General features: G+C 46.5%; 1 protein-coding gene across 2 annotated transcripts in view; it reads left to right on the top strand.

Annotated features, from left to right (window-relative positions):
• The window catches only part of LOC118081112 (alpha-2-macroglobulin-like), a 54,625-nt gene that overhangs the window by 3,633 nt on the left and 25,759 nt on the right, over window positions 1–25,233 (top strand). For both annotated transcript variants that reach the window (XM_035107300.2, XM_035107301.2), the window contains 15 exons: window positions 1,368–1,420; window positions 3,028–3,048; window positions 4,648–4,816; window positions 5,057–5,141; window positions 5,501–5,648; window positions 6,397–6,511; window positions 6,887–6,996; window positions 7,809–7,970; window positions 8,608–8,829; window positions 10,008–10,071; window positions 12,412–12,554; window positions 13,055–13,204; window positions 17,072–17,242; window positions 22,791–22,863; window positions 24,377–24,533. In XM_035107300.2, the coding sequence (XP_034963191.2) occupies window positions 1,368–1,420; window positions 3,028–3,048; window positions 4,648–4,816; window positions 5,057–5,141; window positions 5,501–5,648; window positions 6,397–6,511; window positions 6,887–6,996; window positions 7,809–7,970; window positions 8,608–8,829; window positions 10,008–10,071; window positions 12,412–12,554; window positions 13,055–13,204; window positions 17,072–17,242; window positions 22,791–22,863; window positions 24,377–24,533 (1,843 nt within the window). The remainder of the gene's footprint in view (window positions 1–1,367; window positions 1,421–3,027; window positions 3,049–4,647; window positions 4,817–5,056; window positions 5,142–5,500; window positions 5,649–6,396; window positions 6,512–6,886; window positions 6,997–7,808; window positions 7,971–8,607; window positions 8,830–10,007; window positions 10,072–12,411; window positions 12,555–13,054; window positions 13,205–17,071; window positions 17,243–22,790; window positions 22,864–24,376; window positions 24,534–25,233) is intronic.

Below are 25,233 nucleotides of genomic sequence, written 5' to 3'. Positions count from 1 at the left end.
ACAGACTTCCAGAACCAATTGTGTACTTAAACCGAGGTACCACTGTACTTTTTATTTAGTGGACCCTTCTTGCTGTGGGAATTTTGAAGAAAATAGGAGAAGCTGATGGATTCGTTAGAATCATTTAAGTTAAGCAATCCAGTCTGGATTGTTCCTGGTAAATTTCCCCCTATATTTTCCTCTTAAAATAATAATAACACGACAGTCTTCTTTAAAAGTAAGAGCAAGGTTTACTTACATTCAGTTCACAGCGGTAATCTGAAGGCAGGCTTTATCTTGTGCTTACAGTTAGTTAGTTTAAAGACTGTCTCAAGGCAAATCTTTAAAAAGGTAGTATAAACACTGACAACTGGGAAACACTGGCCTGCGAGCGCTCCAGTTGGAGAACAGCCTTTACCAAAGGTGTCATGGTCTTTGAAGAAACTCGATCTCAGGACGCAAGGGAGAAACGTGCTAAGAGGAAGGCAAGCTGGGCAAATCCACACCGTGATCAACTCCCACCTGGAAACCAATGTCCCCACTGTGGAAGGACATGTGGATCCAGAATTGGCCTCCACAGTCACTTACGGACCCATTGTTAAAATCATGTTTATGGAAGACAATCTTACTCGGCTACGAGTGATCGCCAAAGAAGAATTTGTAGAGAAAAGAAGTCCTCAGACTTTCCATCTTGTGGCTTCCAACCTCTGTAAGGATGAGCCATGTGCTGGCTAAGAGCCAGAAGAGAGGGAGAGAACAAAGAGCAAAAGAGGAAGGTGGTTGCGTGGCTAGCCCTTTTTAAGGGTCTGCTAGGGTCATGCCCATCCAACTGGTCACACACAGGGGAAGGAGGCTCCAGAGCAGGGATGACAGGAAGTCCTCCCTGTCTGGATCAACATTCCCCTGTGTGTCCACTCTAGGCAGCAGGAAATGTTGTGTTTGACTGCTTCAGTGATGATACATCCCACACTTGCCAGGGCATCAACTGCCAAACATTCCTCTTTTGACCAGAGATTTGGGGGGGGGGGTTTGAACTGAGGACCGTCTCCATGTGCTCTGCTCCTGAGCCAGGACACACAGAGTAGCAGAGTCACATGGAAATCCTTCCCCTCCTTCTTCCAGAGAGCCAGTGTGGTGTAGTGGTTAAGAGCGGTAGACTTGTAATCTGGGGAACCGGGTTCACGTCTCCGCTCCTCCACATGCAGCTGCTGGGTGACCTTGGGCTAGTCACACTTCTTTGAAGTCTCTCAGCCCCACCCACCTCACAGGGTGTCTGTTGTGGGGGAGGAGGGGAAAGGAGATTGTTAGCCGCTTTGAGACTCCTTCGGGTAGTGATAAAGCGGGATATCAAATCCAAACTCTTCTTCTTCTTCTTCTTCCTTTCACAGTTCGGTTCCGCATCATCTCTGTGGACGAAGGTTTCCGACCCTTGAACGAGACGGTGAGTTTCGTCATCACGTGCGCCATGTTTGTCTCTGGAACATTTGGTAAACCTGCAGACTTTTTGGGCCTACAAAGAGGGATGGGAGACTTTGCCCTTAAGTTAGTTAAATGAACAAAACAAACAAACAAACAAACATGGCACCCCCCATATCCACACCTCTGTTTCTGATGTTCAGGCTGCAAGTGCTGTTCTTCATAAAGCTCGAAACAGCAACATGCATGCGCATGAGGGGGTGGGGACTAGCAGTTTATGAGGAATTTCAAGGTTTGGAGAAGTATATTAAATCTCCAAGAACGGCATCCAAAGGTTGGGAGGAGGAGTGGCTGTTGTTATGGAACATTGCGTGTTTCCATTGGAAGGACTTTTGTGATGCAAGGATGCTTGGGCTCATTTCCACCTCTCCTCTCCACCCATCTCACACGCACCCCTTCTGTAGGGTCCTTGCCAGAACCAGGCCTGGCGACATCAGGGCTGGAGGGTAGAGATTGCTTGATTAGAACAACAACATACCCCAGGGGGGCATTTTACTCTTCCCCAGTTGGGGAGAGCAAGACCTTCTCTACAGGACTTGCCCACCTGACTGGAATGTACATGCTTTGACCTGTGGCCTTTGTTTCTTTTAAGCACCATGCTATTTTTATTGACGAGTTGTTTTATTTGTTGTTTGGCGAGGAAAAATGAGTACAAGTAGGAGAATTCCTTGATGCAAAGATCCAGGTTAGGAGCAAGTACTCTTTGATGAGGGAACCCCTGCAGAGATTTAAAATCACAACACAATTCCAGGCGTGGAAATATAAGCTGTTAGAGCTTTAACATACCATATGCCCTTCTAAGTTCTGTCCAAAGTTTCCCAGCTCCCCTAGTGCAGAAAAAGACAACACTTTTGGTAATTTAAAAATGGTTTACTTACAAACTCTTCAAAGGTCAGCTTCATGTGTTTTTCCATACAGCTTTCAGAAAACATAGACAGTTTTGTTTTTATATATGTTGGAAGCTGCCCAGAGTGGCTGGGGCAACTCAGTCAGATGGGCGGGGTACAAATAATAGAATTATTATTATTATTACAGGCTACTTCCAAAGTGATGAAAATTCCTAAATTATTTGTATAGGAACACAAGGATGGCTTTGTTTTTTGTTTTTTGTTTTTAAAAAAAGTCATGCAGTGTGAGCTTGGAGCAACCAGCTCACACCTTTTTACAGGCCAGGATTCACATGGTAGACTCAAGGAAACATTAGGCATAGCTGCCAAGTTTTCCCTTTTCTCGCGAGGAAGCCTATTCAGCATAAGGGAATTTCCCTTTAAAAAAGGGATATCTTGGCAGCTATGCATTAGGACAGAAAGACTTCCTCCCAAAGTGAAGTGGAGTAACTTAGCTAGGCCTTGCAGGACAGTTTACTCTATGACATTAACCCCTTCGTGCATAAATTAGACTTCAGCTGGGTATCCTGCATTATTAAGTGTTGCATAAACCGCTCTGGGGCCATTATGGTGAGGGAGCTTAGAGATATTGGAAACAAACAAATCAAGGTGGGAGCAGGTTTGTGTGGTGCTGGGAGGGGTAACATGCTGTCTTTGAAACCCCCCTCTTTTTTTTACTCCACAGTTTCCTTTGGTTTACATCCAGGTAAGTGTCTAATTCCCCGCCTCCGGTCACCTCTCATCATCACACCAGAGTGGCTATTACATTGCCCCACACAGACCACCTTTCCTAATATTCAGAGGCTGCTTCATTCCATAGCTTCCCCATAAGCCGCTCACATCTCCTGAGGGTTTTAATTTTGCCATCCCTAACAAGTGTTATGTGCCTACATTCATCCCTTCCTGCAATCCCTTTGTGGGGTTCTTCAAAAGAAAAACTGAGGCAGCAGTTTTGGGGGGACCATTAAGTGTGGCTGAAAAGACTATTTGGCCCATGAGGGAAATGGCTAGGACCTTCTCCTGTGCCTCCCCTACATCATCAAAATTATCATCATCATCATTTTTTTAAAAATATTTCACTCATCCAAGCAGCCTGTCGACACCCTCGGAGGTCACAGATTGGAACTGAACCCACACAACTTGGCTAGAAAGGACTCTAGCACCCTCCCGCCCTGGCCCTGTTCCCACGGTGGAGTCTACCCCTTTCCAAATCTGAGCGACTTTGCAAAATCATTGCAGGAGATCTTGGGGTCCTTACCAGGCTCCAATGGTGAAGGTGGTTCCGTTAGATTGTGAACCTCCTCAAAGAGTTCCCTGCTACTGTTTCCTGCAGATGCATTAACACCCCATAACAGATTTATGAGACTAAAACATGGAACCATGATGGATATTGTTAGTGCTTTTGATGGAACTGTTTTAGCGTGTATTTTAAATTATGTGTGGCTTTTGGAATTGATTTTATACTTTGATTTTATCCTTGCAAACTGCTTAGAAGACATTAGAAGAGCATCTTTTCCTGCCCACTTTCCCCTCTCCCAGGGAATTAATTAGTTTTCATGGCTCCTCAAATAGACCTCAGTCTGTTTCCATCCTTGGTTAGCAATGCCCCCACCCCCTTAAGAGTGTTTAAACTTTCATCTAGATATCGATAGCCCAGGAAGCCTTTGCAGGAGCCACAGGTTTTCTTGACCTCTGATATGGCTCAACATGGCCCCACTTGGGGCCAGCTGCAGCTTAGACACTGTCCCTGCTTTCATCCTGAGCGGTGTCATGCGTGGAGCATCCGGCTCCCTGCTCAGTAACTTCACAGATAATAATTAATGAGCACTTTATATTTTATAGTCTTTTTTATTCAGGCATCGGGTTGTAAGCAAAAATCCACATCCCTCCGCAAGGAGAGCAGTTGGCTACTCTAAATCTTCTCCCTTCTGTCTTCCGCAATAGGCACCAACGGGAAGTTCCTCCTCCTCCTCTCTGCATCCTTTGTTCTCTAATACGTTTGGATCTCCTAGTTCATGGGGAGGGAGGGTCCCCTACACTCTCTAATGGCGTCTCTGCTATCTGTTCCCTCCCTTCTGTTTCTCTGGTCGTTATCTTGTAGCTAGGTAACTCCTGCCGAAGCTGCTCTGTATTTCTCCCTGCTTCTACGCCCAATGGAAACAAGGGAGGGGGCGAATCTCCCCCCTCTAGCTCCTCTTCTGAGGAAAGCTGATCTGCCTGCGAATGCACTCCCCCACACTCTGCTTCAGACCATTCCCTGACAAGCGGCTTCTTCCGTGACCCCCTCTTCTCTTGTGGCTCCCAGGACCCCAAGAGGAACCGCTTGCTGCAGTGGACCAACGTGGAGCAGGCAACGGGCCTGGCCCAGCTCTCTTTTCCACTTTCCTCTGAGCCCCCGCAAGGCACCTACAAAGTGGTGGTGCAGAAAGCCTCTGGGAACAAGGCAGAACGTTTATTTGAGGTGAAGGAATACGGTGAGGAAGGAAGGAGAGGAACCACTTGGTGTGGGGAACTTGGTGTCAAGGACAGCATGTGGAAGGGGTATTTTCTTGCACACTGGCAGCACTGCTCAGGAATTCTGGTTTGGGGGCTTCCCTGGAAACCTAATGGGAAAACAAGATCTATTGTGGGGTATAATGTGCACGCATTTGCCTCCTTTCTATGCTCAGGCTGATTATGTTGTTTTTATGCCTGTGTTCCTTTCCTTCTTACAGTGCTGCCCAAGTACGAAGTTTTGGTGAAGGCACCCAAGGAGATAACATTTGAGGCTGAAGAACTAGAAGTGACCGTCTGTGGCCTGTAAGTGAGAGCAGCCCCTATGAAACGTATGTGTGGCAAAAGCTGTCATTTTCATATTCCCTATACAGTTGTACCTTGGTTCACGGATGCCTTGCCACTTGAATGTTTTGACTCCCAAACGCCGCAAACCCAGAAGTAAGCGTTCCTGTTTGCGAACGTTCTTTGGAACCCGAACGTCTGACATGGCTTCTGTGGCTTATGATTGGCTGTTTCCTGCAGCAAATCTGAAGCCGCACCTTGGTTTCTGAACGTTTTGGAAGTCAAATGGACTTCCAGAACAGATTCCATTCAACTTCCAAGGTACCACTGTATATTGATGTCATCTTTCAAGCGATGCTGTGGCTGTTTCCTGACTACAGGTACACGTATGGGAAGCCTGTCGCTGGGCAGGTGAAGATCCGTGTTTGCCGGAAATATAATCCACGCGGAGGCTGGCATTATTACAGTCCCAGAGGGGGCTGTTACGGAGAAGCATCAGAAGGAATATGTGAAGAGTTCAGTGGAGAGGTGAGACCCAAAGTGGAAGCTGAAAATGAAGTGTAAAACACTGTTGGGGAGTCGGGGGGGGGCACGTGGTCCTCCAGGGTGACCTGTTATAATTTGGCATTCATCCTGATTTACTCAAGGGGAGTCCCAAGGCTCTGTGAGAAACCCCAGAACAGAATTCAGCAGGAGAAGAGAGAAACAAGCCAAAATGATTGAAATAGTGGATATGGCTGCAGGAATATATATTTGCTCATTTTGTTGGTGCCTGTTGTCTCTTCAAAAACTTGAAGAACATTTGATCCTTTTGTCCAGAAAGTATCTGGGGGGGGCTACTTGCCCATCTGGGGGGATTTAAAAAAAATAAAAGCAAATGTCCTAGTTTTGGGGGGTTATTATTATTATTATTATATTATTATTATTATTATTATTATTATTATTATTATTATTATTATTATTAATTTTTCTTGCACTGGCAGCTCTGGCCCTGGTTTTCTATCTGCCGTGGGCTGCTTGGTGATGGTGGAGAGCTGGGGAGAGAGCGAGTGATCGTCAACTTTTTTGGCGATTGCCAAGGAAAGCTCAACAAATGTCTGGATTTTTCCTCTTGAAATATTGCCAGCCTGGTATAAATGGACAGATATAAATGAATGAGTGTGCCTAGATCAGTGGCTATTGTGTGAACCTGACTGTCTTGACCTCAAACACCTTGTTTTGTGAAATGAAGCAATTCTCATTGGTAGCTGCTACAACTCTCTGTCTTCCGGTGCAGGCGAATGGGCTTGGCTGCCTCTCTCAGGTAGTGAAAATGAAGGTTTTTCATCTGAAGCGGGAGGGATATGCGATGAACCTCAAGGTGGAAGGCAAGATTGCAGAGGAAGGCACAGGTATTTTATTTTATTCATTATTTCATTAAGCAAAGCAGAAGCGGGCAATGGGAGCTCGCTTACTCACCTTCCCTTTTTCTTTTTCTGCTGTATCTCATATACGGATACCCTTTACAAATAATAAATATTTATAAAAATGAAAGTATTCTCCACCTGTGAGTTCCATCATTATTGAGAATAAAGGTTCCATATAGACCAGACATTTGTACATGCAAACGGCACGGACCATGTGCCTCAATATTTGTATAAGAATATTTGCATAAGAAAATTGTGCCGCATGTTAAATAGAAATCCAGAAAGAAATGATTCATTCACCTTTGAGCAGTCCCACCATGTGTGCTTATATGTACCTACCTCTCTTTGACTATCTGGCAGGCGTGGAATTGACAGGCATGGCTTCCACCATGATCACTACGACTCTCAGCACAATCACCTTTGAGAAGGTGGACTCTTACTACAAGTCTGGGATCCCCTTTACTGGGCAGGTAAGGCAGGCTGAGAGATCCCCATTGTGCACGACCCCACAGTTAATGTTTGTTTTAAATGTTCCCCGTATGCACTGGCAGGGCCGGCCCTACGGCCAGGCTGGGTGGCGCAGGGCACCATGGCGCCGGCCCGCTAGGGGGGTGCCGCGAGCTGCGCCCTCCCGCTGGCTGGCCGGTCCGCCGCACAGCTGCGCCCACGGCAACCGCGCTGTGCCTGCCAGCCTGTCGTGCAGCAGCACCTGTGGCAGCCGCGCTGCGCCCGCCGCGCTGGGAAACGGGGTGGGGGCGGGGCGCCAGAGTGATCCGTCGCACCACGGCGCTAGGGGCGCTTAAGACGGCCCTGCACACTGGAACAGGAGGATGGGCCAGGGTGGTTAGCAATTCATCCCCCACCCCTCATCTCCATCTGAGATGCCACCTCTGGAATCCTGATGCTATTTGTGTGTCCTCAACCTTCATCTCCATCTCCACCCACCTGGACTTATGGAACTGCGCCTACAGACAGTCATCTCCCTCAGAGGCGGAGCAAAGTGGGTGCAGTCCGCCCTGGGTGTCATTCTCGAGGGGGTGACATTGCTGTGCCGCCCCCCGGGATCCTCACCGTGGGCAGCGCACCCCTGGGACGCTCGCCTTTCCCCCCTGGGATGCTCGCCCCACCCCCTGGGACGTTCACCTCACCCCCGTGGGTAGCTAGGGCCCCACCCCCTGGGTGCACGCCACTCCGGGTGCCCGAGCTGCTAGCTCCACCACTGATCTCCCTCCCAATTCATCGTAAGACCAAACTGCTATATGTGTTGTTTTTGCCCTACTAGGTGAAGCTTGTGGATGCTGCCAAAGCGCCAATTGCCAATGAAACAATTCAGATTAGGGTACATCTAACTGGAACCAGCACCAACTACATAACAGATGACCAGGGGCGAGCCCAGTTTTCCATAGACACTGATAACTTCACAGGTCCTGAACTCAGTATCCTGGTGAGTGTTCAAGGGGATTCAGCACTAAATAAGTCAGATTTATACTTTGCAAGCACAAAACACGGGATATCATAGAATGATAAGAGTCTTAAAGTTGGAAGGGACCCAAGGGTCACCTAGTCCAACCCCCTGCAATGCAGGAATCTCAGCTAAAGCATCCATGACAGATGACCATCCAACCTCTCCAATATCAATTGGAGGTTGAAATTTTAAAAAATGCTTTGAGTTTCAGTTTCCTGTGGCTCCTACTTTTTTCTTTTCTCTTTCTCCTTCATCACCTTTTCTGGATTTGTCATTTCCCGTTAATTTCATTCTTGCTCTTTCCATTTCTGAATCCAGAATACACCTCCAGGAAATGTATTGGGACTAGAAAAACACCCCCAAGGGCTGGGACTGTGTATGTGACAGCAGAAATGGCTGTTGGGTTGATACGTTTGACTCTTATTTTCTCCTAAAGGTGTGTGTTGGTTGCTGGGCATGCAAATAGGTCTGAGATGAGTCTCGAGCTGGTGTAATATCACAAAGTTGATATCATACTCACCAAGGCACTGATGATTCCCTAATACAGGAACAACAAGGATTTATTTTCTCCAGGACCTGAGCACCTGCCATTTTCCTCTTTCTTTCTGTTTGCCAGGCATCTTATAAACCGAACTCTGCATGTGAACAGGGCTGGATCAGTCCCCATCACCAGGGTGCATCTCGTTCAGCGGGGCGTTTTTACTCACCAAGCCAAAGCTACCTCCACATTGAGCGTGTTCCTGGGACCTTAAGCTGTGGTCAAACTCAGACGCTCCGGGTCCATTATATTCTGAATCCAGCTGTCGTAAAAGAGCAGGAGATGGTCTTTTACTATTTGGTAAGCCTGGACAGAGTGGCCTTTCTTTGGTAGGGACTTGGAAATGGGCCTTCTCAGTAGCTGCCCTGTTTAGGGAAGTTTTTAATGTTTTATGTCTTATTGTATTTTTAATATTATATTGGAATTTGCCCACAGTGGCTGGGGAAACCCAGCCAGATGGGCGGGGTATAAATTAATTATTATTCCCTTCATAGAGAAGTTAGACTGGCTCCCTTGTTGTCTGTCTGCCAGCTGTTTTATTCTGACACGTCTTTGGTGTGTGTGTGTGTGTTTTTTTAAGGAAAGGACTTTAAATAGTGCTCATTCAAATCCATTTTCAGCTGCCAACTATGTTTGATTTCTAATTGCAAAGACAGGCTCAAGCAGGAGCGTAGCGAGCCGCTGCGACACCCGGGGCGGCAAATTGCCATGTGTTGTTACGTGGCGGGGTATCGCCGCCCCCCGGCGACTCCAAAGCCTCACGCCTCCAGCACCAAGCTCCAGGTAGAAAGCCCACTCGGTGCGTCATGCCCGCTACACCGAGCAGGCTTTTTACCTGGAGCTTGGCACTGGAGGTGCACGGCCCAGCCCAACCCGCCACCGTTGGGTGGCATGTGAAGCAGCCTTGTCTCGCCCCTCCCAGGGGTGAGGCGAGGCTCCATTGGCTGCTTCACATGCCACTCAACAGTGGCAAATGGCGGCGCCGGGCGGCAACATTGGGGCCTCAGATCGGATGGGCCTGGCGGCCGTCGACAGTATAGGTGGGAGGGGGTGCCGAAGTGTCCCCCCCAGTGGAACTTCCCCAGGCCAGGCCCAGCCCTCAGCAGGCTCCACGACGCATGACCTTGGGGCCTCGGATGGCAGTTGTTGTAACAACAAAGTGGAACCCCCGCAAGTGGAACCCAGGGCGGCACGACCCCATCTCCCCCCATTGTCACGCCCCTGGGCTCAAGCATAATGGCAATTCATGTTGTACTACCAGGAGAGAGATTGTTTCTGGAAGCCACCAGCTCCCTGTGTGTAAGAACTACTGGCATATCAGTGTAACCAGATGTTTGCCTCCTCCATCCTCCTCCAGCTTGTAGGCAGCTGGGTGGTCACAGTGAGAGCAGGATACTGAGCCAAATGGGCCATTGGCCTGACCCAGCAGGCTGTTGTTATCTTATGTTTTTATTGGGAGTTTTCCGCTTTCCCTGCAGGTGATGTCTAAGGGGAACATTGTGCGATCAGGGACCCATGTGCTGCCTGTGGAGCACAGAGAAGGTAAGTGGCACCCCATTCCAATTTCCTCCCTTCATTCTTGGTGACCTTTCCCATTTTTTTATAAACCCAGGTGATAATGAAAACCCACACCTTAGTACAATGCCACCACATATGCTGCCATGTGCCCTTGCGCTTCTTGCATGATATAGAATCATAGAGTTGGAAGAGACCACAAGGACCATCCAGTCCAACCCCCTGCCAAGCAGGAAACACCATCAAAGCATTCCTGACAGATGGCTGTCAAGCCTCCACTTAAAGACCTCCAAAGAAGGAGACTCCACCACACTCCTTGGCAGCAAATTCCACTGCTGAACAGCTCTTACTGTCAGGAAGTTCTTCCTAATGTTTAGGTGGAATCTTCCCTCCTGCAGTTTGAATCCATTGCTCCGTGTCCGCTTCTCTGGAGCAGCAGAAAACAATCTTTCTCCCTCCTCTATATGACATTGTAATGGTCTGTGGCTCTCACTTGCCTGACCCAGCCAATCTCCTGGCTTTTGCAACGTGTGGGAAACACACAACTCGGCACTTCTCTTGTGAGCCGTAGTCAAAACAATTTCCCGGTAGTTCGCTGCCACCACCCTTTCTCACTTGCACCTGGCCAGAGAGCCCAAAAGGGAAAGCTCCTCCGCCTTGTTCAAGGTTGCAAGCCTCTGACTACTCTTAATAAAGCAGGCAGAAATTCAACTGGTTTGGTTTCTTTACTCAAACCCAGGCACACTCACTTGTGTAGCCCAACACTCAGTATGCGACCAAAGGGTCAAGGGACCGGACTAGTTGCCCCACCCTGAACAATACTCAAGGTCCAAACCAAAATATACCTTTTCAAGGCTTTATTAAAAAGTGTAAAACATACAACTTAAAAATAGCAGTGCACATTTCTTGTGAGGTTACAGAGATCGCAAATAATAAACATAAGCATTCAAATTGCTCTAACTAAAGGATACATACGGTTATGAAGATATAACTTGTTGCAAAGCTTTCAGAAGGCGCAGCCCGCAGGCCCCCCTTCTCCTTTCACAGCTTCATACTCGCAGAAGCTCTGGCAAAATTGCAAGTGGCAAAATGCAAAGTTCTAATGCTAGAACTCCCAAGTTATGGGGAAAGGGTCAGGTGGGGTTCCGTTTTCCCACCAATGGAAATGAGGCTCCAATTAGCAGTTTACCAATGATTTCAGGTGTTGCCCATTTGTCTTCACCTGTCTTACTTCACACTCTGATCTAACACTAGCAGATAGTAAGACAGTGCTCTCATTCCCTCCCAACTCATCACGGTCAAGCCGACCCCAGGTGGACAGGATAGAGTGATTAAACCCCCTCCCATCCGTACCAGAAGGAAATAGGGAACACCGGTGTTTCTTCTCCAGCCAAAGGCAATTACCACATTCCTTTGCAGGCAGCTAATTGGGGCTAGCAGAGAGGGACTTAGCAAGTTTTGTTAAAGGCCCAGCCTGCTCTTGCTGTCTCTCCCAGCATCCATTGCTCTTGACCAAGGATTCAGAGTTGTGCATACTATAACTCCCATGCCATATCCATGACAGACATCCTTTTATATATTTGAACATGGCTATCATATCACCCCTTAACCTTCTCTTCTCCAGGCTAAACAAAAAATAAATAAAAAATATTTACATAAACATACCCAGCTCCCTAAGCCATTCCTCATAAGGTATCATTTCCAGGCCTTTGACCATTTTGGTTGCCCTCTTCTAGACACGTTCCAGCTTGTCAGTATCCTTCTTGAACTGTGGTGCCCAGAATCTCACCAGAGCAGAATACAGTGGTACTATTACTTCCCTTGATTCAGAGTTTCCTCAATTTTATACTCATAGACAATATAATGTTATACTCATGAATTGTAATCTTTCTCTTCCTCCCTCTCTTCCCCATTGGGAATTTTGTGTCAGTGCACTATGCCAATCGTTTTTTGGGGGGGTTCCCTTTTCAGTCAGCAGTGTCACCCAGAAAGTCTCCCACAATAAATTTCCTCAGTTCAGCTCACCTCACCCATTCCAGTTCTGCTTAAAGTACTGATGGAAGAATTAGCATTACAACTTATACAACTGCTGGCCTCAATAAAGTAAAACTGTGGACAGAGAATCATTCCTCATTCCTCATTCCTCCTCCCTGCTCTGCAGCCATCTGAGCAGAGTGGCGACCACCCCTCCTCCTTCAGAGCCTGTCTAATAGAGAAGTCTGTTGCTAAGGAAACCCTATTGCTGGGGAAGACCTGTTGCTAGCAGAAAACTTGTTGCTAGGGGCAGATTTGTTGTTAGGGGCAAAACTATGCAAGGATCATTTCAAGTCTATTTTAGACTTACACGAACATTTCATTATCTACCAGCCAAAGGGGTGTTTTCTCTGGACCTCTCAGTTGACATGGACACTGCTCCATTGACCCGTTTGCTTATCTACACGATTTTGCCCAGTGGAGAAGTAGTGGCCCATTCGGCAGATTTCACCGTGGAGAACTGCTTCGCAAACAAGGTAAGGTTGTGGGGACTCTCTGAGGCCCAGGGCAGACATGGCCCCGAGTCTGTCTATTCCCGCTCTGGCATAAACCTTTGCCAAAGTTGTCACTTGGTAGTCCGTAGAGCACCATTTTTTCCAGCGGGAATATTAACAAGCAGAATATTAACTTGTTGGCAGCTGAGGAGGGCAACCCAAGCTGAGAAGACAAATCCCAGGAGGGATTATCTCTGTGCTGTCATGTAATAGAACGGACTCTTCAAACTCCCTTTTTTATCATAATTTTAATCAATTTTTCAATTACAATCCAATAATAGCCTCATTATAACAATACCAAATTGTAATTCAATTACTAATACCAATAATAATAATAATTATCCCCTTGTTGTTTAAGAAATTATCCATTGCTCCGTCCCGTGCTTCGTTGTTTTGCAACTTTAACAACAGCTTCAAAAATCACTCCATCCCAATAAATAACCTGTTTTCACAATTTTCTCAAATGCCCTTAATGCCTCCAGGTGAACCTGTGGTTCTCTGATGCTGAAGGCCTCCCTACCAGCAAAACTCACCTTCATCTTGCTGCCTCCAAAGGCTCCCTTTGTGCTGTCCATGCTGTGGATAAGAGTGTCTTTCTCTTGAAGCCTGAAGCTGAGATATCCCCTAAGATTGTGAGTCAAATCTGCCTTTGAAGCTGTCTTCATGTGTAACATTTCTGGAGCCACTTTTGCGCTCCCCTGCCGTAGGGTGTGCTGATGTCATGTACACGAGCCAGGTGGCATGTATGCCCGGCATGCTGACATCGCATGGCCCTGGCCCCCTCAATCACAGGGGCAAGGCCATATATCTCCAAAATATATCTATCAATATATATCTCCTCAATCACAGGGGCAAGGCCATATATCTCCATATACCTTTGCCAAGGAAGCCAAACTCTGGATAATCGCTAGAACCTCTGGAGTCTTTCGAGTTCAGAGCATAGCTGCCAAGTACCCCGTTTCCCCCGGGAAACCCCCGCTTTTTCTTACCTTTTCCCGGCGGTCCCCCGTATCACTTTGTCTCCCGTGATTCTCCCTTATATTCCCCTGCTGGCGGCCATCCCCCCCCCTGATTTGCCCATCTATGGGCACTGAAAATGGCTGGTGCCGGCTTCGAAAATCGCATCTACGCATGACCGGAAGTGCGTAGACACGACTTTTGGTGTTGGCGGTGGCCATTTTTGGTGCCCATAGATGGGCAAAGCGACACCAGAAGTTGCATCTACGCAACTTCCGGTGTCACACGGCTGCTTGTCCCAGATTCTGCAGTCCGGGACTTGGCAGGTATGGTTCAGAGGCTGGGGTGCATGCAACAATTTTTAAAAGCTAAGTTTCATTCCAGTTATATGCCGGACTGAGAAAGTGAGGACCGGGGATGCATAGAACTTCTGTATCCACTTTTGAAATGTTTGGCAAAGTGTTGAATGGACCCGTTCCTTTCTGTCCAAACTGTGTCCTGGGAACCAAGTCTTGTGAGGCACAGTTGAGTATGTTTAGCCTGGGGAAAGAGAAGTCTGAGAGGTGATCTGATAATAATAATAAATAATAATAATAATAATAATAATAATAATAATAATATATTATTTATACCCCGCCCACCTGGCTGGGTTTCCCCAGCCACTCCGGGCGGCTTCCAACAGAAATATTAAAATACACTAATTTCTTAAAGATTAAAAGCTTCCCTAAACAGGGCTGCCTTCAGATGTCCTCTAAATGTATGGTAATTATTTTCCTTTTTGACATCTGGTGGGAGGGCATTCCACAAGGCGGGTGCCACTACCGAGAAGGCCCTCTGCCTGGTTCCCTGTAACTTGGCTTCTCGCAGCGAGGGAACCGCCAGAAGGCCCTCGGCACTGGACCTCAGTGTTCGGGCAGAGCCATGGAGGTGGAGATGCTCCTTCAGGTATACTGGACCGAGGCCGTTTAAGGCTTTAAAGGTCAGCACCAACACTTTGAATTGTGCTCGGAAACGTCCAGGGAGCCAATGCAGGTCTTTCAAGACCGGTGTTATGAGGTCTCGGCGGCTGCTTCCAGTCACCAGTCTAGCTGCCGCATTCTGGATTAGTTGTAGTTTCCGGGTCAATTTCGAAGGTAGCCCCACGTAGAGCGCATTGCAGTAGTCCAAGCGAGAAATAACTAGAGCATGCACCACTCTGGTGAGACAGTCTGCGGGCAGGTAGGGTCTCAGCCTGCGTACCAGATGGAGCGGATAGACAGCTGCCCTGGACACAGAATTGACCTGCGCCTCCATGGACAGCTGTGAGTCCAGAATGACTCCCAGGCTGCGCACCTGGTCCTTCAGGGGCACAGTTACCCCATTCAGGACCAGGGAGTCCCCCATACCTGCCCGCCTCCTGTCCACCACAAACAGTACTTCTGTCTTGTCAGGATTCAACCTCAATCTGTTAGCCGCCATCCAACCTCCAACCGCCTCCAGGCACTCACACCTTCAAGGCTGAAGATAGGGGAACCTTTTTTTCTGCTGTTCCAGAGTGTGGGACCCGAGTCAATGGCTTCAAATTACAAGAAAGGAGATTCCAGCTAAATATTGGAAATAACTTTCTGGTGGTCAGAGCTCTGTTCTACAGCGGGACAGACTAACTTAGAAAGTGGTGGACTCCCTTTCGTTGGAGGTTTTTAAGCTGAGGCTGGATGGCCACCTGTCTTATATGATGTAGTTGAGATTTGCACATTGCAGGGGATCTGACCAGATGGTCCATTTGGGTCCATTCCTATGAAGGTGATTCTATGAAGGTGTGGCCTCTGTAATGGAGTCTGCAATCCCCTGGAAACAACAGCAGAGAGGTCTGCTGATGGCTTCACCCCTAGAGAGAACAGGTTTTGGATTGGTGCTGTTAACAGTCGTCAACAGGTTTACCATACCCATTGAGTCAACCACCCATCTCCCACTACCCTTCTGAGAAATACCCCACCATAGGTGCTGTAGTGATAAGAGGCCCCTCTGTAATCCCCAACTTCCCCACTTCCAGCAGACTTAGGGGACACTGTGGGGCCAACTATCATTTGGCGAAACAGAACTCAGGGAGGCTGCCACCACTCCCACTCTGTATAACCCAGTAGAAGTGTTGGGAGATTAACTTCTACCCCTTTCTCAGGTTACACCCTGTAAACTCACTCTGACGTGCCGTCCTTTATCACCCAAAATTGTCTTTGTAGGGACCGAATTGGTTAGGCACTGAACTCAACTTCACTTTTCAAGAGCAATTAACCACACAAAAAATATGAACCAAAGTTTTATTGAATAAAACTCACACTAAAAATAAAAGTGCATGATTCTTTAAACAGTTACAAACACAAAAATAAAAACATTGTTTAATATAGCTAAAACTAATACTCAGAACAAAAGGAATTTGACTCCAGGTGAATCAAGTACTTCCTCTCAAATCCTTTCTCTCCTGCAAGACATAACTGAGTCCTTGGCAGACCACCACTGAATTTCCCAACAACAGCAAAGTATTCCTCTGGCCCACCAACACACTCTAATCAGCATCTGAGATGCCAGCTAGTTATACTAATCCCCCCTCATGGGACTCTGGTAATTATCCAATCAGGATTCCCTTAACCCTGCCAGGGAACCAATGATTAAAGGCCAAAACTATAAATCACTTGTCAACTATTCACTGCAGCTGGGCAACGGCTGATTAACAACCATCCGAGGAGTTGTTCCAAGGCAATTAAGGGAAGAGGAGAAAAGCTTATATTAAAGGAACGCCAGGCACGAAAGCCAAGCACCTTCCCAAATACCAACCTTGGCTTCTCTCCCCAAGCTAAACAGAACAGGGACCCAACATTAAGCCTTTTCCAGAATCCCTTTTGCACTACAGGTGCCAAGTTCCGGATTGAAAAATCCGGGATCAGCAGCGCCATGGCACCGGAAGTCACTTCTATGCACTTCCGAACATGGGTAGAAGCGACTGCTGGCACTGCGGACATTTTGGAAATGGGCACAGCGGCATCGGAAGTCGCTTCTACGCATGTCCGGAAGTGCATAGAAGCGACTTCCGGTGCCGGCGCAGCACCAGAAGAACATGGCCGCCGGCAGGAGCTCCGTAATCCAGGGGAATCCAGGGTATTTTGCCATTCGGGACACCTGCGGGAAACGGTAAGAAAATACAGGGGTTTCCCGGGGAAAACGGGGTACTTGGCAGCTATGTACCCCACCCTCCTACTATATATAAGGGTCTGGTGACTTCTGTTTCAGAAGTGTGCATGCACATGAAAGCTTATACCAGAACAAACTTAGTTGGTCTATAAGGTGCTACTGGACAATTTATTCATTTTTATTTATTTTTATTTTGACTTCGCAAGAGGTGTTGAAATTGCGGGTGGTTGGATAGTACTGTAGCAATAGAATGGTCTTGGAGGTGGGGTGCACATTTTTATTCTTGTTTATTTATGATTATTACTTTGTAAAAAAATATAGAAAAAATAGCAGGGGCATTTTAGGACATGCTGAATTGTGGCTACTTTTGTGGTCAGGTTTATGATCTGCTCCCCGTGAAGAACCTCAAAGGTTACATCTACAGGCAGCACTACCTGCTTGACCCGGACGTTCGTCACTGCACAGCTAAGAAACATGTTGTGGGAGGCATCAGCTACAAACCTGAACCTTTTCAGTGGGGTGAAGGTGACGCCTATGACATTCTCAAGGTGAGTGCCAAAGGACCCACTGCATTGGCATGAGGCTCTTCATCTCAGGGCCATGGGTTTGAGCCCCATGTGGGCGAGAGAGTTCTGCATTGCAGGAATTTGAGCTAGGTGACCCTTGTGGTCCCCTCCCACTCTGCAATTCTATGATTTGTGTGTGGGGTGTGTGTGAAATGTCTGCCAGGAAAAGGAGGGCACATTGTAGGGACTCACCGTGTGACAGTGGCAGCTCAGCCACCCAAAATCTAGGGCTGTAAGGAAGCATCGTGTTGCATTCCACCCTGCATACGGCACATGCAACAATGTTTCCATTCCCCTGCAGTTCATGTCCTCTGCGGAGAAAGATTATGTAACCTAATGTAAGCACATAAGAAGAGCCTGCTGGATCAGGGCAATGCGTTTAGTCCAGTGTTGTGTTCTCACGTTGCTCAACCAAATTTCTGTGGGAAGCCTGCAAGCAGGATCCGAGCACAAGAGCCCTTTCCCCCCTCCTGTGGTTTACAGCAGCTGGTATTCAGAAGCATCACTGTGGAGGCAAAGCATCGCCTTCATGGCTCGCAGCCACCAATAGCCTTTCCCCCTAATTTGTCTGATCCTCTGAGCCATCCATGTTGGTGGCCATCACTCCCTCCTGTGGAATCGAGTTTCAAAGTTGAACTAGGAAAAAGGTAAAGGTAAAGGACCCCTGGATGGTTAAGTCCAGTCAAAGGTGACTGTGGGGTTGCGGTGCTCATCTCGCTTTCAGGATGAGGAAGACGGCGTTTGTCCACAGCTAGCTTTCTGGGTCATGTGGCCAGCATGACTAAACCGCTTCTGGCACAACGAGATGGAGGCCAGAGCACACGGGAACGCCGTTTACCTTCCTGCCGCAGCAGTACCTATTTATCTGCTTGCACTGGCGTGCTTTCGAACTGCTAGGTTGGCAGGAGCTGGGACAGAGCAACAGGAGCTCACCCCATCATCGCAGGGATTCAAACCGCTGACCTTCTGATCGGCAAGCCCAAGAGGCTCAGTGGTTTAGACCACAGTGCCACCTGTATCCCTACAGTTGAACTAGGCACCATGTGAATAACTACTTTTTGAATCCATCCTGAATCTTTCAACATTCAGTTTCACTGGATGCCCATGAGTTCTAATGTCATGAGAGTACTGTGTCCAGTTCTGGGCACCACAATTTAAGAAGATGTCAACAAGCTGCAATGTGTACAGAGGAGGGCAACCAAGATGATCAAGGGTCTGGAAACAGGTAGGTAGCTGTGTTGGCCTGACGCAGTCGAAATATATATAAAAATAAAATAAACAACAGGTTTACCATACGCAATGAGTCAATCACCCATCTCCTACTACCCTCCTGAGAAAAACCTCACCCCACCCTCCCACTACCGTGTTTCTCCAAAAATAAGACACCGTCTTATATTTATTTTTCCTTTAAAAAAAACACGGTGGCTTATTTTCAGGGAAGGTCGTATTTTTTTCTTATTAAGTATGGTACAGTTTAACCTACAAGGTTAAACTGCCTATCACTATGGCTTATTTTTGGAGTATGGCTTATTTTCGGAGAAACACGGTATGTATAAGGGTCTGGTGACTTCTGTTTCAGTGTATCTGAAGAAGTGTGCATGCACATGAAAGCTTATACGAAGAACAAACTTAGTTGGTCTCTAAGGTGCTACTGGACTATTTTTTAATTTTTAATTTTATATATTTCAAGTGTCTGGGAGCCAAACCTTATGAGGAACGGTTGAAATAGCTGGTCCTGTTTAGCCTGGAAAAAAGGCTGAGGGGCCCTTCAAACATTTCAAGGGCTGTCACATGAAAGAGGGAACAAGCTTGTTTTCTCCTGCTCTGGAGGCTAGGGGCTGGGCCAATGGCTTCAAGTTACAAGAAAGGAGATTCCGACTAATCATTAGGAAGAACTTTCTGACAGTAAGAGCTGTTTGGCAGTGGAACGGACTCCCATGAGAGGTGGTGGACTCTCCTTCCTTGGAGGTTTTTAAGCAAAGTTTGGATGGCCACCTGTCCTGGATGCTTTAGCTGAGATTCCTGTGTTGCAGGAGGCGGTTGGATGGCCACTTGATGACCCTTCGGATCCCTTACAACTCTACAATTCCTTGATTCTATGAGAGAGGGAGAAAAATGTTTCTCTAACCCCCTATATCATTCCAGACCACCCAGCAGTGGGCAGAATTAAGAGGATGTTCAGCTCCTGAAGGGTTAATCCAGACTAGATAGAGGTTCTCCTGGTCAGGTATTTGGGAACAGAGACACATAACACTCTAGAAAAGGGTTCATACTGGCATTGTTGTTGTTTAGTCGTTTAGTCGTGTCCGACTCTTCGTGACCCCATGGACCATAGCACGCCAGGCACTCCTGTCTCGCACTGCCTCCCGCAGTTTGGTCAAACTCATGTTCGTAGCTTCGAGAACACTGTCCAACCATCTTGTCCTCTGTCGTCCCTTTCTCCTAGTGCCCTCAATCTTTCCCAACATCAGAGTCTTTTCCAAGGATTCTTCTCTTCTCATGAGGTGGCCAAAGTATTGGAGCCTCAGCTTCACGATCTGTCCTTCCAGGGAGCACTCAGGGCTAATTTCCTTAAGAATGGATAGGTTTGATCTTCTTGCAGTCCATGGGACTCTCAAGAGTCTCCTCCAGCACCATAATTCAAAAGCATCAATTCTTCGGCGATCAGCCTTCTTTATGGTCCAACTCTCACTTCCATACATCACTACTGGGAAAACCATAGCTTTAACTATACGGACCTTTGTCGGCAAGGTGATGTCTCTGCTTTTTAAGATGCTGTCTAGGTTTGTCATTGCTTTTCTCCCAAGAAGCAGGCGTCTTTTAATTTCGTGACTGCTGTCACCATCTGCAGTGATCAAGGAGCCCAAGAAAGTAAAATCTCTCACTGCCTCCATTTCTTCCCCCTCTATTTGCCAGGAGGTGATGGGACCAGTGGCCATGATCTTGGTTTTTTTGATGTTGAGCTTCAGACCATATTTTGCGCTCTCCTTTTTCACCCTCATTAAAAGGTTCTTTAATTCCTCCTCGCTTTCTGCCATCAAGGTTGTGTCATCTGCATATCTGAGGTTGTTGATATTTCTTCCAGCAATCTTAATTCCGGCTTGGGATTCATCTAGTCCAGCCTTTCGCATGATGAATTCTGCATATAAGTTAAATAAGCAGGGAGACAATATACAACCTTGTCGTACTCCTTTCCCAATTTTGAACCAATCAGTTGTTCCATATCCAGTTCTAACTGTAGCTTCTTGTCCCACATAGAGATTTCTCAGGAGACAGATGAGGTGATCAGGCACTCCCATTTCTTTAAGAACTTGCCATAGTTTGCTGTGGTCGACACAGTCAAAGGCTTTTGCATAGTCAATGAAGCAGAAGTAGACGTTTTTCTGGAACTCTCTAGCTTTCTCCATAATCCAGCGCATGTTTGCTATTTGGTCTCTGGTTCCTCTGCCCCTTCGAAATCCAGCTTGCACTTCTGGGAGTTCTCGGTCCACATACTGCCTAAGCCTGCCTTGTAGAATTTTAAGCATAACCTTGCTAGCGTGTGAAATGAGCGCAATTGTGCGGTAGTTGGAGCATTCTTTGGCACTGCCCTTCTTTGGAATCGGGATGTAGACTGATCTTCTCCAATCCTCTGGCCATTGCTGAGTTTTCCAAACTTGCTGGCATATTGGGTGTAGCACCTTAACAGCATCATCTTTTAAAATTTTAAACAGTTCAGCTGGAATATCATCACTTCCACTGGCCTTGTTATTAGCAATGCTTTCTAAGGCCCATTTGACTTCACTCTCCAAGATGTCTGGCTCAAGGCCAGCAACCACACTACCTGAGGTGTACGAGACCTCCATATCTTTCTGGTATAATTCCTCTGTGTATTCTTGCCACCTCTTCTTGATGTCTTCTGCTTCTGTTAGGTCCTTACCACTTTTGTCCTTGATTATGGTAATCTTTGTACGAAATGTTCCTTTCATATTTCCAATTTTCTTGAACAGATCTCTGGTTTTCCCCATTCTATTGTTTTCCTCTATTTCTTTGCATTGCTCATTTAAGAAGACCCTCTTGTCTCTCCTTGCTGTTTTTTGGAAATCTGCATTCAGTTTCCTGTATCTTTCCCTATCTCCCTTGCATTTTGCTTGCCTCCTCTCCTCCGCTGTTTGTAAGGCCTCGTTGGACAGCCATTTTGCTTTCTTGCATTTCCTTTTCCTTGGGATGGTTTTCATTGCTGCCTCCTGTATAATGTTACGAGCCTCCATCCATAGTTCTTCAGGCACTCTGTCCACCAAATCTAAATCCTTAAACCTGTTCCTCACTTCCACTGTGTATTCATAAGGGATTTGATTCAGATTGTATCTTACTGGCCCAGTGGTTTTTCCTACTTTCTTCAGTTTAAGCTGGAATTTTGCTATAAGAAGCTGATGATCTGAGTTACAGTCAGCTCCAGGTCTTGTTTTTGCTGACTGTATAGAGCTTCTCCATCTTTGGCTGCAGAGAATATAATCAATCTGATTTCGATGCTGTCCATTTGGTGATATCCATGTGTAGAGTCGTCTCTTGTGTTGTTGGAATAGAGTGTTTGTGATGACCAGCTTGTTCTCTTGACAGAACTCTATTAGCCTTTGCCCTGCTTCATTTTGAACTCCAAGGCCAAACTTGCCAGTTGTTCCTTTTATCTCTTGATTCCCTACTTTAGCATTCCAGTCCCCTGTAATGAGAAGAACATCCTTCTTTGGTGTCATTTCTAGAAGGTGTTGTAGGTCTTCATAGAATTGGTCAATTTCATTTTCTTCAGCACCGGTAGTTGGTGCATAAACTTGGATTACTGTGATGTTAAAAGGTCTGCCTTGGATTCGTATCGAGATCATTCTGTCATTTTTGAGATTGCATCCCATTACAGCTTTTGCCACTCTTTTGTTGACTATGAGGGCCACTCCATTTCTGCTACAGGATTCTTGCCCACAGTAGTAGATATGATAGTCATCCGAACTGAATTCGCCCATTCCCTTCCATTTTAGTTCACTGATGCCCAGGATGTCGATATTTATTCTTGTCATCTCATTTTTGACCACATCCAGCTTACCTCCACTCATGGTTCTTACATTCCAGGTTCCTATGCAATATTTTTCTTTACAGCATCGGACTTTCCTTTCGCTTCCAGGCATATCCGCAACTGAGCGTCCTTTCGGCTTTGGCCCAGCCGCTTCATCAGCTCTGAATCTACTTGTACTTGTCCTCCGCTCTTCCTCAGTAGCATGTTGGACGCCTTCCGACCTGAGGGGCTCATCTTCCAGCGTCATAACTTTTATATGCCTGTTGTCTTTGTCCATGGAGTTTTCTTGGCAGGGATACTGGAGTGGCTTGCCAGTTCCTTCTCCAGGTGGATCACGTTTAGTCAAAACTCTCCACTATGACCTGTCCATCTTGGGTGGCCCTGCATGGCATAGCTCATAGCTTCTCTGAGTTATTCAAGCCCCTTCGCCACGACAAGGCATTGATCCATGAAGGGGTCATACTGGCATATTTTCTCATTTTGCAGGACTTTGGCTTGAAAGTTTTTACCAGCACCAAGATACAGAAGCCTAACATTTGCAGAGAAGAGATACTTCCCAGTAAGAACCTGATGGCAATGTTGGTGGCAATTGTAGGAGTGGGGGTGGGATTTCCTCCAGTTAACCTTTGTTCCATCTTCATAATGCCCTCAAAATCACAACATTTATAAGCTCTGCAAATTTAAGAGGAAAGATAAGAGCAGGCATCCCCAAACTGTGGCCCTCCAGATGTTTTGGCCTACAACTCTCATGATCCCTAGCTAACAGGACAAGTGATCGGGCAAGATGGGAATTGTAGTCCAAAACATCTGGAGGGCCAAAGTTTGGGGATGCCTGGATAAGAGCTTAAGAAGAGCCAGGATGCTCTTGTCTAGCATCCTGTTCTCACATTGGCTGAACGGTTGCTTGGGGAAACCAGCAAATGAACACCCAACTACCCTCTACATCCCTAAGGGCCTTGATTCAATGACTAAAACTTTTGCTGAGTGACTATCTCTGCAGCGCTATATCTTTTTAAAAATATTAAGATACTTGGCGGAAGGGTTTTCAGGAAGCGTTTTAATTGCCTCATCCCTGCCGGCATTTGCATGCTTTAAATAGAAAATTTACAGTGGAACCTCGGTTCCCGAACGAAATCCGTTCCAGAACCCCGTTCAGCTTGCGAAATGTTCAAAAACCGAGGCATGGCTTCCCATTGGTTGCAAGAGCTTCTTGCACTCCGCAGAAGTCGCGTCGCACGTTCAAGTTCTGAAAAACATTCGAAAACAGAAGCATTTACTTCCGAGTTTTCGGCATTCGGGAACTGAAACATACGAGAACAGGGGCATTCTGGAAACGAGGTTCCAATGTACCAGTATTTGCCCAAAGATAGATTCAGAGTGTATTTTGTTCTATTGCACACTTATGAATTTGCCACCGTTATCGTTATGGTAAAATATTGTGCCATTTCAATGGCATAGATTTATTAGTCACTCAGCATCAATAGAACATGGTTCTAGGCCTTGGAGGACACATGGCGATTGGCAGAATTCTACCTTTGGTTTTAAAAAGTGAAATGGCTTAAAAGTTAAATGGAACCAAATAGAAATTGGGTGCTTCTGTGTTGGGGTTTGAATTGTAAACACACAAATATACACACACAAGACAGCCATGTATGAAACACAATTTATGACATACACATACAGAGAGAGAGAATACAAAGAAAAACAAAATGAAATTAAATAAATAAATTAGTTGGCATCTGTTTGTCTCAAGAGATAATTTAAGAGTGTGGTCAAGCGGTTGGAGAGTTAGAGCGCTTGCTGTGGCTGTATGGGAGAGACATGTTTAATTGCAGCTGGACCAGATGAAGGTCTCGGTTTTGCTGTTACAGGTGCACTGTGGTGTTACTTGCCTCTGCTCTCCTCCCAGTGGTCATTTCTCCTCTGGTCACCACTGTGGAAATAAAGTACATAATGTAGGGTGATATCCAACAGTCCCACTCAGAGTATACTTACTGAAATCAAGAGGGCTTTCTGTTCATTGTGTCCGAATAACAACTGCTATCATCTATGCTCCTCTGTTTTCCTTCAAGCTGCTGCCCGACTGCATCATCAGCCCTCTGCCAACATGAGAGTACTGTCCGGACCTCCAGGCATTTCTGCACCACAAGTTGGAGGAACAGGAGGACAGCAGGAGACTGTCAGGAGCTTCTTTCCCGAGACGTGGCTCTGGAACACGTGGGTAGTGAAGTAAGTAGTGGTTTTCAGACTTTGTGGAGTGTGCATGTTGCAGGTATTAATATTACGCAGTTTGAAGCGAGTGGACGAATAAAAATGGGCTCCTTCGGAAATGAAGCGCTGTCAAGGCCGACAAGTTTAACGAAAGCTTTGCTTGCAGAACTTTCTTCAAAACAAAACAAAAACATCCAATGACACATCCAAACAACTCCATAAGACATATGCCAGTCCAAGGCTTAAGCGCAGCATCTTGCAAAATGTGAAACAAGTTTTTAATGTTTGATGCTGTATTTATTTTAATATTCGGTTGGAAGCCACCCAGAGTTGCTGGTGAAACCCAGCCAGATGGGTGGGATATATATATAATGATTATATAACAGACCTAGAAACAGAGGTCTGTCTCTCCCCATAACCTGCATCCTGCCTGGGGCTGTTTATCTGGAGACCTTCATTTACATTCTCACTCTCACAGAGCCCAGGAACAAAGGATTCCAGCCATCACCCTTCCAAGATGGCGAAGTTGCAATTCAATTCAATACCTCTCATGTGATCTAAGGTTAAACACTCACATGTTAGCTAGCAGAAAACAACATTCCATTATCAATTCAGTTAAGGCTCAGAGTCCCTTAGAGTAGGGCAGTGGAATTTTCCAGCATTAAACCCTTTCACCATTACACATAAGCATTCCCATTTCGGTGTCAATTAAAACAAT

Source organism: Zootoca vivipara, chromosome 2 (assembly GCF_963506605.1).
Source record: "Zootoca vivipara chromosome 2, rZooViv1.1, whole genome shotgun sequence".
Taxonomy (NCBI): Eukaryota; Metazoa; Chordata; class Lepidosauria; order Squamata; family Lacertidae; genus Zootoca; species Zootoca vivipara.
The sequence above is the reverse complement of the archived record's forward strand: the minus strand, read 5'-3'. Positions and strand labels throughout refer to the sequence as shown.